The sequence below is a fragment of the Meriones unguiculatus genome, chromosome 10 (assembly GCF_030254825.1).
Source record: "Meriones unguiculatus strain TT.TT164.6M chromosome 10, Bangor_MerUng_6.1, whole genome shotgun sequence".
In the NCBI taxonomy this organism is placed as follows: Eukaryota; Metazoa; Chordata; class Mammalia; order Rodentia; family Muridae; genus Meriones; species Meriones unguiculatus.
In genome coordinates, this window is record NC_083358.1 from 70,154,930 (window position 1) to 70,173,327 (window position 18,398).

The 18,398-nt window shown below is 38.8% G+C and overlaps 1 protein-coding gene across 3 annotated transcripts in view; it reads left to right on the plus strand.

The window, feature by feature from the left end:
- Bank1 (B cell scaffold protein with ankyrin repeats 1) overlaps window positions 1-18,398 on the plus strand; it is a 274,453-nt gene that overhangs the window by 80,428 nt on the left and 175,627 nt on the right. For all 3 annotated transcript variants that reach the window (XM_060392659.1, XM_060392660.1, XM_021656994.2), the window contains exons 5-6: window positions 619-758; window positions 10,549-10,654. In XM_060392659.1, the coding sequence (XP_060248642.1) occupies window positions 619-758; window positions 10,549-10,654 (246 nt within the window). The remainder of the gene's footprint in view (window positions 1-618; window positions 759-10,548; window positions 10,655-18,398) is intronic.

An 18,398-nucleotide genomic window follows, 5' to 3' on the forward strand; every position in this document is an offset into this window, starting at 1 on the left:
TTTATTTTTTAATATAAGCCCCCAGATTTTTTAATGTAAATTTGATTCTGTTGGTATATTAAAGTGGAATTCAAGGAACAGCTTATCAGTCATTTTCCACAAATTGTTCACAGAAAGATTTTGGATGGATGGATAATGGAAGAGAGTATACAGAGGTTATCCTGGAGATTCTGAATATACTTGCTTTCCCCTGGATTTCTCATTCTGATTAATTGCTGAATTTTCTGGAATCTCAATAAATCTTACCTCTATACAAAATTTCTAAAACTTACATATAATTAATTTGATTTCTTCTTCATAATATTAAAACAAATACCCAAATTTAAAGAATAGATTCTGATTGCTGAATGCTAATTAATTGTGTAAAAATTATTTACATCCTTATACAAAGTATATCAGTAGGGAGAAATAGTAATTTGCTTCCATAATTTTGTCATATGGTTTCTTTAATCTAAGTGTGTACATTTTGTGTTTTTAAAGCTCTAAATACAGAAAAACTCTTACATGCTAGAAGTTAAATGCTAGAACTTCACAAAGGCTTCCTTGGTAGCCTAGCTCATAATGATAGAATGTACACATTAAGCTTGGCTCTTAACTCTTTTGTTTGTGTTTTGTAAGATTTTCCAGCAGGTTCAGTCACTGTCAATATCCACTGTGATGGAATCATCAAGGCCACAACAGAGATTAAATACTGCTCAGCAGCAAAAGCAACACAAAGTTCGCTTAGGATGTCACACCAAGGCGGGAGTGTGTGCCAGGTACGTTGATAATCACAGCAGATGCTAAGGGCTAATTGCGGAAACAAAGAGAGGATTTTTGGTTTGGTGGGCTATGAGTGGACAGACGATCCCCAGGAAGGGAGGGAGCCATCCTCTGAGGTTCAGAGATACAGACAAATGACCTTGCCTCAGTCAAGCCTTCCCAGGTAATGCCAGCCAGAGACGGCCTATAAATTCCAACATGACTATGGGTCAGGCTCAATTTCAGGCTGTTATGCAACAGATGGGTTGCATAACAGATGGGTTAGAAGAGAGAGAATCAAGGAGCACCATTGAGAAATGAGTTACTTTGCTCAGATGTGAGCGACACAAAACAAAACAAAATCAGCCTGAGTATCAGATGCTTTAAGACCATGTCTGACAAACCAAGCTACTCCCAACAGGGGGAACCTGGAAGGAATCTTGTGTCTATTAACCATGTTCACATGGACATTGTTAGATTGATCTTAGTTTCATTTCTCACTGTTACCTGACAGTAAGAATGGTCATTAAGAATTCTATATGAGCCAAGCATGGTGGCACATGCCTTCAGTCCCAGCACTTAGGAGGCAGCGGCAGGAGGATCTCAGTGAGTGTGAGGCCAGCCTGGTCGACAGAGTGAGTTCCAGGACAGCCAGAGCTGTTACATGGAGAAACTTTATAAAAAATACAAACAAACAAATTAAAAAGAAGTCTAGACAAACTAACACCATCTGTGTGGTGTGAAAAAGGGCTCTAATGCCCAGATCTTTCCTCTCATGTGGCAAAATCTTGCTCAGGGATGGGGATTTCATGATGTATTGCTGGCCTCCTCGAGGGAGGCCATACTTGGGACTTTTTCCTATCAGTATTGGACATATGAAAGAATTTTGAAGAGTTTTCAGACAGCTTAAGTCATTAGTTTGATTTCTGCATTTAAAAAAAAAAAAACTTGACCCACCTTTAACAGGAAGAAATCTGGCTTTTTATGAAAAGGTATCATTTACGCATTTAGTCCATGGAGTATCAAAGTGAAATACATATTTTAATGTGAAGTAGAACATTTATAAGATTTGATGTTTTATAAGAAGTACAAAACTTTTTGCTACTTGACAATTAGAAGTACAAACCTTGCTTAATTGTCTTGCGGAGAGAGAAGGTCAAGGACGGAGTGGAAGGGAAGGGAGCGTTGGTTCGGTCAGTTTGACTGCCAATGACATGATGTTGATAGACCACCATGAGCCTTATGTGACCTATACTGGAGGCTTTACTTCTTTTACACTTTCTTCTTTGGCATATTCCCTGACGAGTGGCACATTTTAGAACAATGGAAAAGACAAATGTCTTAGAAAAGGACAGAGAGTGAAATACCATTTTTCAGACTGGGAAATACGAGGACATTTGACAAAATGTCTATTTTGCAGTCACAAAACAAGTGCAAACATAATAGCTTGAAATACAGATTGCTTCATTTTCTTGTGACAAGTCTACCTTGTGCCGAAAATTCCACTACTCATAACTAGAATGTAATAAAGGGGATATGCAGCTTTCTCTGTCTCCAGCTGGAGTAGAATAACGTACTCTCCAAATACATATCTGCACTGGATTTAATGCCAGGAGGCAGTTTGTATATAGTGAAAATTAAATATTTGACTTCTGGACAGATTTTTTTTTTTAGAATAAACTAATGTGCAGTTGATTTCCTCTCTAGCTTAAAGTAAACAAGATGATTTTAGGAAACTAGAAAAAAAATAAAACCTCTGATTTATTATTTCACCCTGTGTCTAAAATGAGAGGCAGGAAAGGACTATGGCTGTGTCATAGAGTTTCCATCCGCCAAGCCCAGGAGCCTGTGGCAAGAAGACAGACTAGATGCAGCCTTGCTGGGAGGATCCGCCTGCGCACTGAGTCTCTAAAGGCAGAACTAGTCTAGCTTATAGACACCAAACTTCCACCTGGCAAAGAGAGACATGACAGTCGGGGTTCATGTTCCTGAATGGGAGAGATGTGGAGGTTTTGCTCCTGACCTCAGGGCCCAGAAAGTACTTGGGGGGGGTAAGCAAGTATACTGGGCTCTGTGCAAGTTCACTGTGCCCTAGGCTAGCCCACACGTTCTATCAGAGGCTAGAAAGAATAGCTGTACTTCAGTTCCTTTCCCTAGAGCATAGACTACATATTGACTGGGGTTCCTCTATATCTGCACACATTATCTGCAAACTCACTGTAAGAAAGATCCTACATTTGATGGAGGAGGAACTGCCAAGGCATTTATTTGGTGTCTTTTAAGGGAAGTTGGGTACAAACCTATTTGGTGAGTTTCTATAGAACTACAGTGATTATTTCTTTTTATGATGCTGACACTAAACTCAATAATTTGTGTACTTTGCAAATGGCCCACTGAATACTTCTATTCAAAACTCAAAACACATTGCAATCATACTCACCCATAATTATTGTTTATTTGAAAGAAAATATACTAACAAGTATGAATTCGTCAATACCCTGCCTGCTTGGCTGAAACAGCATACTGGAAAGACTGCTTTGAATTTCTGCACATGGTTTAATGGCAGATATGATTTCAGTAATCCTGAAATTATTAACAAGATCCTTCTATAGCCATTTAAATGCCATTGGACATACAATAGCCTAAACTCAGTGTTAGCTTGAGGAAAGAGTAATTAATGAGAAATCTGTAGGTTTTATTTTTCACTTTTCCTAGAACTCACAATAACAGACTTTATATGCCATTCAAAAACTATGGAACTCATACTAATGTGACCAGTCTATACATTTTGATAAAGATTTAATGAAAGACCTGATTTTGTTTTGTTTTAGTGATGACCATTAGGTTTTAGAACAATTTACCTCAATTTAATGATCTACTTCTTAAGTCAGTTCGTCTTTTTTTTTTTTTCCAGAGTGATAAATAATAAAATCACAGTACAAAGTCTAGTAAAGACTCAATTTCTGGTGCATCACTTAAAACAGAGAGCATGAGCTATTCAAATTTTAAAAATCTAAAGTTAGTTTGGGGGTATAATTAATATTCAAATATTGGAGGTAGAAATACTGTAATTTCTCTTTAATTGAGATAATTAAAACCTGTGAGGCTTTCATCCTATTCAAACAAGTGTCTTGGGAACTGCAAAATGTTAACATTTTAAAGAAATCACTAAATAAGGTATACAAGTGAAACTAGGTCAAATGCTAAAGAATATAGTAATTATTAATCATCTTGTTCTTTCAAAGAACTTTGGATTACCAGGATGCATCCTTTAAGGACAGATTTTGTCCTTAGACCATGATCTTCTCTCTCTCTCTCTCTCTCTCTCTCTCTCTCTCTCTCTTTCTCTCTCTCTCTCTCTCTCTCTGCACCTAATCTACCAAGGGCAGCAGCTGGTTTCTGCCACACCTTTCTCCCATGGTGTCTCTGCCTTGGTACAGGCTGGTAAAGCCAGCCGACCATCAACTGAAACCTCTGAGGAGATGAGCCAACATCAACTTTTCCCCCTTGTCATTTCTCTCAGCCATTTTGTTTCAGTGATGAGAACATCATCACTGACACTGTAGTCAGAAGGGATGGAGTGAGGAAAGGTCCTGGCTTGGAAAACTAACACTGGGTACTAATAGTTTCCTTAAGAGAAATTTCTTTACCCAGTTTTAAGCTTGTGCTCAGAAGTGTTTCTTCTGAAGATCTCTTCTGGGAACCCCCTTCTCTTTCTAGCAATTTTCTAAATTTTACATTAGACGCCTGCCTGTCTCAAAATGTTGACACAAACCTTCCTCTTTTTACCAGCCCCCTGTGATGAAAGGTACAAATGCAGGGAGCAGGACCAGCGTTATCCTGAGTGCTCACTTGCAGCCAACATTTAATGTCTCAAGTCACAGGAATGTTCAAACTCCCTTCTATGTACGTGATACAGGGTCCCAAGTCTTTTTCCAGGACTGTCTCTTAGAGTATTCTTCACTGGATGATCCTTCAAACTTCTGTATTCTTTTTAGGCTGATGTGTGCTCTGATTATGCAAAAATATATTCTAGCACTACTCTTCCTGCCACCCAACATACCTGGTGAAATGATGGGTTGTGTTTTTCATCTTTGTAAAAACCACTGTCTTGCACACAGTTGCTTCTTTGTGTATGGGACACAACTAGTATTTATTACTTAAGAATGTGAGAAAAACTCAAGTGACAGCTTTTTCTCTAATACTATTTGAATAACTTAGTGAAAAAGTATAGACCAAGTATGCAAAGGAGATAGTGCGAGAAGTGAAACTACCCCCTAAAAATACTTTGTGGCTCATATATAAAATAACCTCCTGCTCACCAGGCAGAGGACAAAGTGTGCTCAATCTATCTTTATCTTTCATTACAGTAACGGGTCATGACTTAGTACCCTTGGCTATTGACTTAGCATCTTTGCAGAAGCTGTCTTGTCACTCCTATGATTCTTAAGAAAATATCATGAAGAAATGCCTGAGATCTCAGCAGTCTTCTGAATGGCTCCATATTATCATTTCTATTTGGGTGGTTGCAACGTGGCCATAGAGAGATTTGGATGGATCCCGGGCATGCGTTGTAGCTTCTTCTTAAAGTGGCAATCAGACACTTTACGGGAGATGGGTTTCTTTCATGCTGAAGGACTTTTTCCAGTGTCCAGTGGATGATCTAGAACACTTGCTCTCTGTGGTTTCTTCAAACTCAAATATTCCATAAATGTATGTTAAAAGATGAAATATTGGATTATTAGATTAGAACAATTTTCTTTTAAAGAGGTTTGACCTGCAAACCATGTGGAGGCTCTCCATGTCTTCTAGTTAAATTAAAATGTCATAATTTTATACATTGAGTTGGCATGATATGGTATTCCAACATGTATCCAGCGCATACTGATAAAATCAGCATTTACCTCTCTGTGTCATTGCTCATTTGCATACTACAGTCTCCTCTCCTAATGTCCTCCACACAGCATGTAGGTGGTTATGGTTAGCTGTGGGCACTACACTGTGGCCATCAGAACTTACCTCTTCAGTCTGTGTTTTTGTGTACCCACTAATCAGCCTCCTATGGCTGCCACCATCATACTTTCCATTCTCTGCTCATCTCTAGTCCACATCCAGACTGACTTCTTCTAGAATTTACAGACGAAAGAAAGGGAGGTGTCTGCCAACTTGATGATCTCCGAGATTCACTGAGCGACCCTTTCTGAAAAAGACAGGTGGTGGTCAATGAGGCAGATAACTGATGGTGAACCCTAGCTTCCACGTGCATACACCCAGATAGGCAGAAACATATCCAACTCACACACACACACGGAATGTTTTACAAGAGCAATGTAGCTTTGCTGACACTCAGCCTACTTTTTTCTCCAAGTTAATCTCACTCTTCCTCTATCTATCTAGTATATTGGATTTTGTTTCTTGGACCATGTCCTGTACTCTGTCGCAACACCTTTACACAACTCCTTTTACTGAAATCACTATCCTCACTTAGTTCATTGTAAAATTTATATTCCAGTGTATTTTGCTTGGTGACATTTTCCCTGATCTCCTAATGTATCCTTTCCTAAAACTGATGTACTCCAACTTTGACATCTAGATGTTTACTATTTTGCAAATTAATGTCTGTCATATTCAGGGCCCCACAGCACAAAATTGCCTATTTGTCTTTTTGTGTTATCTGAAGAACCACAGATATTGCTAAGCATATGATTGCTTGATATGTACTTTCTTGGACAAATGAATGAAAGGGTCAGTGAACTGAACATTAAGTGTCTCCTCCTAATCTCAAGTCACCAAATAATCAGAGCTATGTTCCAACAGCTGCTCTAACACAGGCACAGACTTTTTGACATTAGAGGAGGCTAAGTAAGATATTAACACTTCTAGTGGAAGCAGGAAGTGTAACACCATCAAGGAAATGGTCAAGGAAAATGATTGAAGGAACAGAAGTACAAAGACCAATGCTGTCACATGATTGGAAAACAGCTCTCCAAACAAGCCAAAAGATAAATGCAGAAACTCCTTTAGGAAATTGCACTGTTATTTTATAAGCCATTCTCAAAAGATACTTCTTTGAATATGTTAATGTAATACTTATTTAAAATCTTGTCTCTTTTTTTTTTTTCTTAAAAATCACCTTTGTCATTACCAAAAAGAGACATCTTTGGGTAAAAATAATAAAAACCCCATGCTGCATAGATAATGCAGCTGGTTCTAGTGTATCTGGTCAACGGGCAAAAAGCAAGCAAGCACTTAGGTCTTCAGCTCCAGTCTTTGTTCATTTCTTTTTTTAGAATCTTCAGATAATTTTATTTTATACTTGTAGAAAATACTTCAGTAAAAGTCAGAACATGTGAATAAGAAATTATAGGGAAAATTGTCTGGAGCATTAAAGTGATAAATGTATAGATAAAAATTTAATATTTGAATTATAACTCTATAAATGACCACATTTTCTTTTTTTTTTTCTTATCAGTTACATTTTACTCTGTATCTCACCTGTATCCTGCTTCCTCATTCCCTCCCAGTCCCTCCCTCCCTCCCTCCCTCATCTCCACCGTGCCCCTTTCCAAGTCCACTGATAGGGGGCGACCTCCTCCCCATTCATCTGATCCTGTTTTATCAGGTATCTTCAGGACTGGCTGCAAAGTCCTCCTCTGTGGCCTAACAGGACTGCTCCTCCCTTAGGGGTGGGAAGGTCAAAGAGCCAGCCATTGAGTTCCTGTTAGAAATAGTCCTTGTTCCCCTCACTATGGGAAACCAATTGGTTACTGAACTACCACGGGCTACATCTGAGCAGAGGTTCTAGGTTATATCCATACATGGTCCTTGGTTGAATGTCAGTCTCAGAAAAGACCCTGTGCCCAGATATATTTGGTCCTTGTGGAGCTCCTATCCTTTCCCCATCATACTAACTCCCCTTCTTTCCTATGATTCCCTGTACTCTGCCGAAGGTTTGGTTATAAGTCATTGTATCTGCTTTGAAAACACTGCTAGTTAGAGTCTTTCAGATGCCTTCAGTAGACTCCTGTCATACATTCAATGCACATCCCATCTGCCTTTCTAAATGAGGATTGATCATCTTACCCCATGTCCGCTCTCTTGTTTATCTTTTTTAGGTGTATAGATTTCATTATGTTTATCATATCGGATAGGTCTATATAAGCGAGTATTCTTATTGCTGGAATTTCATACTGATTTCTTCTTGTTGGATGGCCAAACCGGATGGCGGCGTTTACTCAGCCCTGACATTCTCAGCCTCGGGAGCGGACAAATTCTCAGCTGGTGGATCGGCTGCTTTTGTCTCTTTGCCATCTTGTGGTTTAGGGTTCTCTGGGCATTGGTTTTTCTCAATACACCTTTAATGGTTTTTAAATTGTTTCATATTTAAATTTGCATGTGGCTGTTATGGACATGCCATGCCATTTTTTTTAAACTTCATTTTTAATTTGTAATAAGTTTACAATTTGATTTTTTCAAAAAAGTCAACAAGCTGCAAGCACCTGTTAATAAAGGTCTTAAATAATTAAAAATAAAATCTTGTCTTAATTCACTACATACTTAGTAATAAGTTGTGACAAATTTATTGGTAATAGATGAGAATTAGGAAGTCAGCATCTTTATACTTCAGTTGATGATTATGATAAAAATGACCTGTAGATTCTAGTCTGTTTTCTCATTAAGAGCATTAATTATATTATGATACAGCTTTCATGTCCAACCAGATAATATTACAGTTCCTTCTCTGAAGCCAGGAAATAGTCATAGGTCTAAGTAAAACTTAATGGCATGGCATGTCCATAACAGCCACATGCAAATTTAGAAGCATCCGTATCAGAGAGTCATGCTTTCCAGCCACTGTCTGTTCTATTGAAAGGCCAACCTGGGAGCAATAGACAAGCCGTCTTTAACTGTAAAGACAATAGAAAACTGTAAAGCCTCCTATTCTAGCACAAGCCTAGACCCCCAGTCACAGGAAGCCACTATGTTAACTCTGGACTGGAATTGGTGGTTTCTATGGTTAAAAGGCACTGGACTCTGTCTTGTTGAAGCCATTGTCCCTTTTCATGTCTGTATTACAGTAGCAAAACTTACATTCTAAATATTTAAAAGCTATGTGTTTTCAGCTTAAAATGTTAGGAGTGAAAATGGACTGATGTGTTTGTTTGAACAGAGAAAAGCTACCATGGGAAGCCATTTCCATAGGATGCTGGGCAGACTCCCGTCTAGGTTGGAGTGATTCCATTTCAATGACATTTAAGAAATCCATCAGAAAGAGACAAGCAAATGATCATTACTGACTTTCACTCAGTTACTCACCAGTGTTCTCATATCATCTATCAGTTATATATTACTAAGATTCACAAATAAGACCTAGAACCGCAGGATTTCAAAACATTTTTCCTGTCATTATTTGCATATCATTTAAGGGAGGACTCCACACACACCTAATCGGCAAAAACACATGCAAAATTTGAAATAAGTCTTAAGTTGCCTTGAGTTTTAGTGATTATTTCAGTGTTCATGGTCACGGTGCTAGGAAATGGTTAATTTAAAAGCTAGAAAAATTAAGCTGACTAAGGAGAGTATGATACTTCTTTTACTGAAGACCTGTCCATTCAAAACACCACTTCTTGGAGGTGTACAGAGAGACAGACTTTGCCTAACCATCTTCAGCAATGCTTCTCAACTTTCCTAATGCTGTGACCCTTTATCATGTTGTGGTGACCCCCTCTCTGATGGCTTAGCTTGTGTCAAGTTGACATAAAACTAGTCAGCACAGGATGTAAAATGTATATCCCCTTTAGGACAGACAACTTTCCCGTCTATTATTCTTTGTACATTGACCAGTTGAGAGTCTTCATGGTACCATCTACTGCAAGAAGAAGATTCTTTGATGAAGGCTAGGAGATGCACTGTTCCACAAGACAGGTTCTAACCTATCATCACTAAATGTAGTCATGTGAGAGTTTAGACATGAAATATATGAAGATAGCTGTAGATAGCTTTTGATTTCCTGAATAAAAGTAAATCGATGTGGCTGGGAGGACCCACAACTCCATAAGTCACCCCAATTTTCCTCCCTTTTTCTGGATAAATATAAGTGGTGTCATGACTGAAGAAAATAATGTTCCATCCATGAACAACTGTTAGCTGCCCTCAGGGAGAGGTTGGGCCCCATGAACACCTTCCCCATCTATGATGAAATATTGCCTGGATCAGTCTTGTGCAGCTACTCACAGCTGAAGTGATTTGAGTGCAACAAGTGTGTCAAATCCAGAAGGCATCCCTTTCTGCACATCTTCCGGGCTTCTGGCTCCTACACTGCAATGTTTCCTGAGCCTTGGCAGGGCTGTTACACTTATGGCCTATTATTCCAGCATCACCTATTCTCAGTATTCTGGCTAGTTATGGGTTTTAGAACTAACTGCCACCCACTGTACTAAGAGGCATCACTCATAGAGGCCAGGTGCATAACTAATCTATGGTTAAAAATATGAGAGAATGAAAGCGTCGCTTAGAATCATGCTACCATCCACCTAACGCTCTAATTTTTGGGTAGATGCTATTTTTTTTTCATTTGTCTTTTTCTCCTTGTTTTTGTACATATGTATGGTGAAATGTGATCCCCATTTCTATCTCCAAGTCTCATGTCTCCCCAATATGTCCTACTTCATGTCTTTCTTTTTTTTTTTTTAATAACCCACTCTCTAGTTAGTGCTACCTATATGTGCATAGGTGTGAGGCCATTTGCTGGAACATGAGAATCCTATCAGCTAATTTTAAATTTCTTTTTTCATTTGGAAACAGAAAAGCATTGAAGAGCTTGATAGTGTTCTTACGTCTATATTCAAGCATGAGATACCATATTATGAATTCAGACCTCTCCAAAATGAAACCTCCTCTCAAAATGAATGTGAGTATTTTTCAATGGTATCATTCATTTTGTTATATTCTAATATCTGTGACTCTTTACGAAATGATATAGCCTCCTCCTCTTCCATCTCACCCTACCCTATCAGGTCTCATCAGGACTGGCTACATTGTCTTCCTCTGTGGCCTAGTAAGGCTGCCTCCACCCTCAGGGGGAGGTGATCAAAGAACTAGCCACTGAATTGAATTGGAGAGGGGCAAAGGAGGAGAAGAGAAAGGGAGGGCAGGATTGGGTGGGGCCTGAGGGAAGGGGTTACAGCTAGTATACAAAATGAATAAATTGTTATAAATAAAAATATAAATTAAAAGAAAAATTAATAGCCAAAAATCCTGTGGAAATGTGGGATAATAAATTTATTATAACTCTAATTATAACCATATAAAAATAAAATGCATATCTCCACAAAAAAAGAAATGATATAGCCAAGAAACAGCTTGTTGTTTTATATAACTCATAGTTCTTGAAGGCATGCTAAAATAGAACAAATGTTTAAATGTTTCATTAGTGCATGAGTGAGTATCATGCACATGCACATATGTTGAATGTTAACATGAACCCACACACATGCACAAGGCAGAAGGCAACTTTCAGCTTTCAGTATACTCCATCCATCTTTACAGAGGTCATGCAGATTTAACTTGTCAGAAATTTTTCCCAACAAGCACTTTATCTGCTGATCTACTGTGTCAAGCCCAACAGCATAAACATTTGTGGTTCCGTGTGCTTCTTACAGGCTGTAAAACTGTGCGTGGTTTCTAAAAGTGGTGGTCTTACCTCCTGCATTTTATTCTAAGGATATGTTTAAGTGAGGACATTTGTGATGAATTTTATTTATCATGTCGTTGCTTATAATTGCCAAAAATTGAAAAAACAACATTGCAAAGATCACTGACACAGATATTAAGGCACCCCTCAATAAGTAATCTTATTACTTCTTTCTGGCTTGATATTCTGATACTGAATAGTAAACATACATAGGTCCTTCCCTGATGTTTGTAGTAGTTACATGTGGATTGTATAATTTAAGTAATTATGGGCTTTTTAATTTTATTTTACAAAGTCAGTGTTTCCTTGTTGAAAAAACTTGCTAAGTTTACGTATCTGTCTATGTGTGTGGGCACACACTCATGTTTGGAGATGAGAGGACATTCTGTGGGTGTCAGTTTTCTCCTCCGTGTTGGATTTCAGGAAAGGCACTGAGGTCATGAGGCGTGGCTCCATGTCCAACACTTGCTTCTGAGGCCTCACACTGGCCTCTGAATGAATGTTTTCTATAATTACTGCTTATTATTTGAATAATACAAAAAATAAAACAACAAGAAAAATATAGAAGAGCTACAGATTAAAGTTATATTTCCAAATGTTACAGTGACTTCATGGTCTGTTTTGGAAATATTTCTGTTCCTGTGTTGTTTATTGAATATCTATGATTAACTTGTTATCCAACATCTGTAAACACTAAGATGCAAAAACAGGCACTGGTCTGAGGAATATGAGAAGTCTAGTATTTGCATATTAACACTTAAAGGTTGAGGCATTTTCTGGCTGCTGGCTCTGTGAGCTAAGTAGATTTGTTAGGAGCCACTCAGGCTCCAAGTCTGCAGAGAGAAGAATCCCGAAGCCCAGCTGATGGTGCGGCAGCTAAGTACGCGAACAGCTGGATGATCATGAGGCTTACTACCAGGAAACACCGGAGACAGGCGTTCCTTTAAAGAATAAGATAGAGTAGCGAAGATTTTTGTTTTATATAATTCACTTACAGAATAAGTTACAAAATTAGGAGAGAAAGGGAATGTAACATGTTTGTTTGTTTGTTTTTTTATTCAAGTCATTTACAATTTTTTTGAGGAAACAAGAAAATATGCAGATGAAAATCTTAACAATATGACATGCCTTTTGGTCTATATAGTTATCAGAAAAACATACATTAATTTTCATTGTCTGCTTCAGAGGTAGGACTTTCATTAACAAATGATGAGTCCCAACAAGGAGGAAGAAAGGAGAAAAGGGATTCTTAGATGAGTAAAAGTATGTGCAAAGGAATGAAGATGGAATTGGGAAAAAAAATCTCTATATACTTTTTCAATATTATATTTGTTTAGGTTTATGAAATTAGAACTGCAGATAATTAGGAATAGCGCTTCCTCAAGATCGAGCTATACCACTCCTAGGCATATATCCAAAAGATGCTCAAGTACACAACAGAACATTTGCTCAACCGTGTTTGTAGTAGCTTTATTTGTAATAGTGAGATGCTGGAAACAACCCAGATGTCCCTCAGTTGAGGATGGATACAGAAATTGTGGTACATTTACACAATGGAATACTACTCAGCAATAAAAAACAAGGAAATCATGAAATTTGCAGGCAAATGGTAGGAACTGGAAAAAATCATCCTGAGTGAGTTATCCCAGAAGCAGAAAGCACATGGTATGTACTCACTCATAAGTGGATATTAGACATATAATATAGAATAAACATACTAAAATCTGTACACCTAAAGAAACTAATCAAGGAGGAGGACTCTGGCTAAGATGTTCAATCTTCATTCAGAAAGGCAAAGAGGATGGACATCAGAAGAGAGAGAAAACAGGGAACAGGACAGGAGCCTACCACAGAGAGCCTCTGAAAGACTCTACCCAGCAGGGTATCAAAGCAGATGCTGAGACTTACAGCCAAACTTCTCTAAGTGGGTTCCATAGTAATGGGAAGAGGGACTGTCTCTGACATGAACTGATTGGCCTGCTCTTTGATCACCTCCCCCTCAGGGGGGTGCAGCCTTACCAGGCCACAGAGGAAGACAATGCAACCACTCCTGATGAGACCTGATAGACTAGGATCAGAAGGAAGTGGAGGAAGACCTCCCCTATCAGTGGACTGGGAAAGGGGCATAGATGGAGAAGAGGGAAGGTGGGCAGGATTGGGAGGGGAGGAGGGAGGGAGCTACAGGTGGGATACAAAGTGAATAAACTAATTAATAAAAATAAAAATTAAAAAAGACTGCATCTGATTAAACATATTTTAACTATCTCTTGGCTCCATGAGTTCATTATTTGTTCAAAGTAATATTTCTGTCTTTCATTCCACAAGTAGTTTTTTATGTCATAGGTTAATGAGGATTTTTATCAAGAAACAGGTCACTTATAACTAATGTCTATTATTTGTATAGCTAATGCCTGTTTTCTGTTCATGGCTCTTATCACGGTACACATGAGACCCGATGATATCATCTTGTAACCTAGAGCGAATGTTTACCTTGGTCATAAATCTGTCTCAAGCCTGTTCTTCTCCCAAGTGCAGTTTATGTGCCAGTGAAATGTGAGGGTTCACAGAATCCCTATCAGCTTTTGTTCTTCTGCAGGAGAGACTTGAAGTTACTTGAAATCAAGAATTTTATAAAATGATTATCAAGAATTATAAAATCAACAATTCATCTCAACAGCACTATTACATCGAAGTATGCCTTCAACTTGATCTGCAGGAAATCTGCACAACAGAGTGAAACAATTACACCAGAGTGTAGGTGGTGAGGATTTCTCTAGGCCATGCCAGATATATGAGAGAGGCAGCCATGACAAGCATGGAAAATCATAACAGCATTAGGAAACAACTCAGAGATAAAGTCTCTGGGGCTTTGCCTTACCAGGGCTCAACCATCACTTAGCTTTGGGGAAAAAATAACAAAAACAGTGGGTTACCTTCAGGAAGCTCATTTGCTGGCCACAGGCCCCTTCTGAAGGCATGCCTCCTGATACAGCCCAGACTATAAACAGCCTCAGGACAGTAACAAGAACCTTAGAAATGATGATAGCACCGATGACCAGATGTAATATAGCATTTCTGCCACCAAAAGATGCTAGAACCATCAAGGGGCTACACAGCATCAAACAAGCTGGAGAGTCACAGGAGGAGTCCCCCTGTGTGAGAGGCACAGTGATGTTTCCATCACTGTGGGGTGGGTCTGTCTGTCTGTATACAGTTGTGAAGGTTGTGATATCTCCTTGAGCTGTGGTGAGCTTCTCTACTTTTTGCATTGCTTGCTGTGCAATGTTCTCAAGTTGCATGCCTGTCAACATGGCAACTGCCTGGCTTTCCTCTCATATCTCTGCAGAGCCTTGCTGCACACTCATCTGCCAAAAGTCTCTAGCCAGGATCTGATTAGGACATTGCTCTTAAGCAAAACTGTTTACAGGAAAAAAAAATGGTTTTCAATTTCTTCAATATTTATGTGGTCTTTGTGTTTTTATATCCTGTGCTATTGCATTTTAATTAAAAATTTTATCAACTGGCAAAAAAAACCCTATTGGTTTTTGTTCTGTGTGATTTGGGCTAAAGATTTTATTTAGAAGTATAAAGGATGGAGGACTAATATATTAGGCATTTTTCATTTAAGCTTGTTGTATTTAAGTTTAATGTTAACTCCATGCTGTGTTTCACTAAGAACAATACAGATCTGTAACCCAAGGCTCCTGTCACATATCCAGTAGTACAAATTAGCTTCATAGTAACATATAATGAACAAAAGTGGTTGAGCGAGGGGAGGAAGAAGGCCTAGAAGAGAGGGAGGAGGGTCAGAGTTGAACATCATGCAGCCTTCTGTACCACCTTCAAAGCTGACCAGCTTCAGGCAGAGGGGAGTCAGCAAGAATGAATCCCCAGGGATTGCTGGACTTTTACCAGCACCATGCTTTTCAGCGACACTTCGGCAGAGCTCCAAACATTTTACAGCAAAACCATTACAGCATACCCCCCCAAACACCTCAAGCTAACACCCAATTAAGTTTAAACATTGGTATAAAATTCAGCTTAAAAAATTTCTTTAAAAAGGAAAAATGATAGCACATATGCCTCTATTGTGTGATTAATCTTTCCTAGATGAATCACCTTGAGGTCTAATGGCTTTCAAATGTCATTTCCATTTCTAATGATGATCTTGCCACATGTGGCTGGAGACAATACAGTAATGCTGAAAAAGTCTATATGTAGTCCTGTTAGTGTCATAAAGAACCTAAAAGCTAGGATCATGAAATCTACAGAAATTCACTCTTGTCTTAAGAACTTCTGAAAACTGTTCTTAAAAGGCAGAAGGGAGAAAAAGAAAGAAGGAAAGAAAGAGAAGGAAGGAAGGAAGGAAGGAAGGAAGGAAGGAAGGAAGGAAGGAAGGAAAAGAAAAAAAGGAAGGAAGGAAGAAGGAAGGAAGGAAGGAAGAAGGAAGGAAGAAAGGAAGAAAGAAAGAAAGAAAGAAAAGGAAAGAAAGGAAGAAAAGAAAGAAAGAAAAGAAGAAAAGAAAGAAAGAAAGAAAGAAAGAAAGAAAGAAAGAAAGAAAGAAAGAAAGAAAGAAAGAAAGAAAGAAAGACAAAAGACAACAGGGCAAGAACCTAAATTCTGAGACTGAAAGCAGAAAGTCAAATTTGTTGGTTCTCAGTGACAATGAGGAGCTTCAAAAGGGAGGGGTGAGGAGGGTGCAGAGGTCAGAGATGGTTTCTTTTTATTATTTATTTTTATTTATTTATTTATTTGAATACTTTATGTGTATTATCTAATTTTTTAATTTTTTTAATTTTATTTTTTATTATTAGTTACATTTTATTAACTCTGTATCCCAGCTGTATCCCGCTTCCTCATTCCCTCCCAAACCCTCCCTCCCTCCCTCCCTCATCTCCTCCCTGCCCCTTTCCAAATCTACTGATTGGGGAGCACCTCCTCCCCTTTCATCTGACCCTGTTTTATCAGGTATCTTCAGGGCTGGCTGCAAAGTCCTCCTCTGTGGTCTAGCAGGGCTGCTCCTCCCTTGGGGGGTGGAGAGGTCAAAGAGCCTGCCATTGAGTTCCTGTTAGAAATAGTCCTTGTTCCCCTTACTATGGGAAACCAATTGGTTCCTGAGCTACCACGGGCTTCATCTGAGCAGAGGTTCTAGGTTATATCCATACATAGTCCTTCGTGGAGTGTCAGTCTCAGAAAAGACCCTGTGCCCAGATATATTTGGTCCTTGTGGAGCTCCTATTTTTCCACATCATACTAACTCCCCTTCTTTCATATGATTCCCTGCACTCTGCCACAGGTTGGTTTCTATTGTTGGCTTTCATTATGTTTCTGATTGAAACTAACCATTTAAGATACTGGTTTGATTTGCAGGTACCTGTTCCAGAAGGGAAACTATCCAAAAGACTGACCCTGAAAGGATGTTGCAGTGTTAATTTGCTTCTCTTCTGCTCTTGGTTTCATGACAGTATGTGACAAATGCAGACTTTCCATGTAGTTCTTTTTCCTTGCGGTAGAACTGTTGTCAGTGCTGGGTCTGTTCCTGGCAAGTGCAGAAACGGCAATGGGAAAGCAAAATTTGATGAGAATGTGACATTTTCCAAAATGTAGTGAATTGGCTAAAAAGCTTGGAAATAAACTCTTCTGCTCTATCTCAGGAATCTCCCATTTCACAGGCCATGACTCCAGCTCCAGGAGCCCAGAAGTGCTGGGAAGACATCAGCTGCGGGGCACATCTGCACTGCTGCAAATACTCATGTCCATCCCCTCCTTTTCTAAACTTGCTCCGCGTTTAATATTTTAAACAACCTGCAGGGGTTTTACAGTATCACCACTAACGTGTGTCTTGATAAACATTGAACATAAAAATATTACTGATACAATAATAACAGACCAAATAGAAGTGAATTCTACTACGTATTTTTAAAACTTTCCAACAGTTTAAGAATGCATCGGAGAATTAATGATGTGGAAAAAAAGTGTTTGGAATTATTTTTAAATTAAACGCCCTTCTGGTGTTCTTAACTTTGGGGTCTTAAAGGTAAGAAGATGATAATGTCACCACCCAAGAAATGCCTGGCATGATCTTGCCATCTGGTCTCCTCCTGCATGCAGGGGCTGGTGCAGCTTCTGGTGGTAGCACTCAGAAGTGAGACTCTGATGTAATGGTGCTGACTGGGACACTTTAGCTTCTTCTTGGAGGAATTACTCTACGAGGGGTTGTTTTGCTCAGGATCACTCACCAGCACATCCTGGAAAGTGACTTTTTTAGAATGTAGTTTCATTCCTTCTACATCTGACTTTGCTTCTCTCGGGTTAGTATCACTTGCCACTCTACCAGCAGAGAGGCAAATTCATTGTTTCAACAGGGAAATGGTCTATTTCTATGTTGATCTTATTTCCGTCATGGTCTGTGTCACTTGAATCTTACTGTCCAGGACACAGAGTGTCTTCTACTCAGCAGTACCTGCTTTCAAGAATGTCTGAAAAGAGTGTCTTAATGACGTGTTCACTTTTGCTGCTCTGAGGGTCAGGCTTCTTCAGTGACATCTTCTGTCTTAGAAGGTCTTCAGCAACCCTGCTCTCAGGCACAACTTTGATGACAGGCATTAAGTGTTCCAAAACTTGAAGAAGGACGTTCAGAAAAAGGACTTAAACCAATTTAACAAAACACCTCATTTCTGAAAAACCCAGCATCAAACACTATTTTGTCATCTTCCTTTGGTGGAATACTTTCTCTAAGATTTCCATATACAAATAGACTGGACATTGTGAATGTAATTCTTAACTGATAGCTTTCATAATTGTTCATATTGTATACAGTTTACTGATGTTAGAGGGAAAGCCATTTATTGAACTAAAAGTAGGAGATATTGAGGTATACTGTGTGTCTCTGTTCTTGCTCACCTACTAAAAGCGTTCTCTGATTGGCTTTAATGAAAGTCTGATGACCATTACTAGGCAG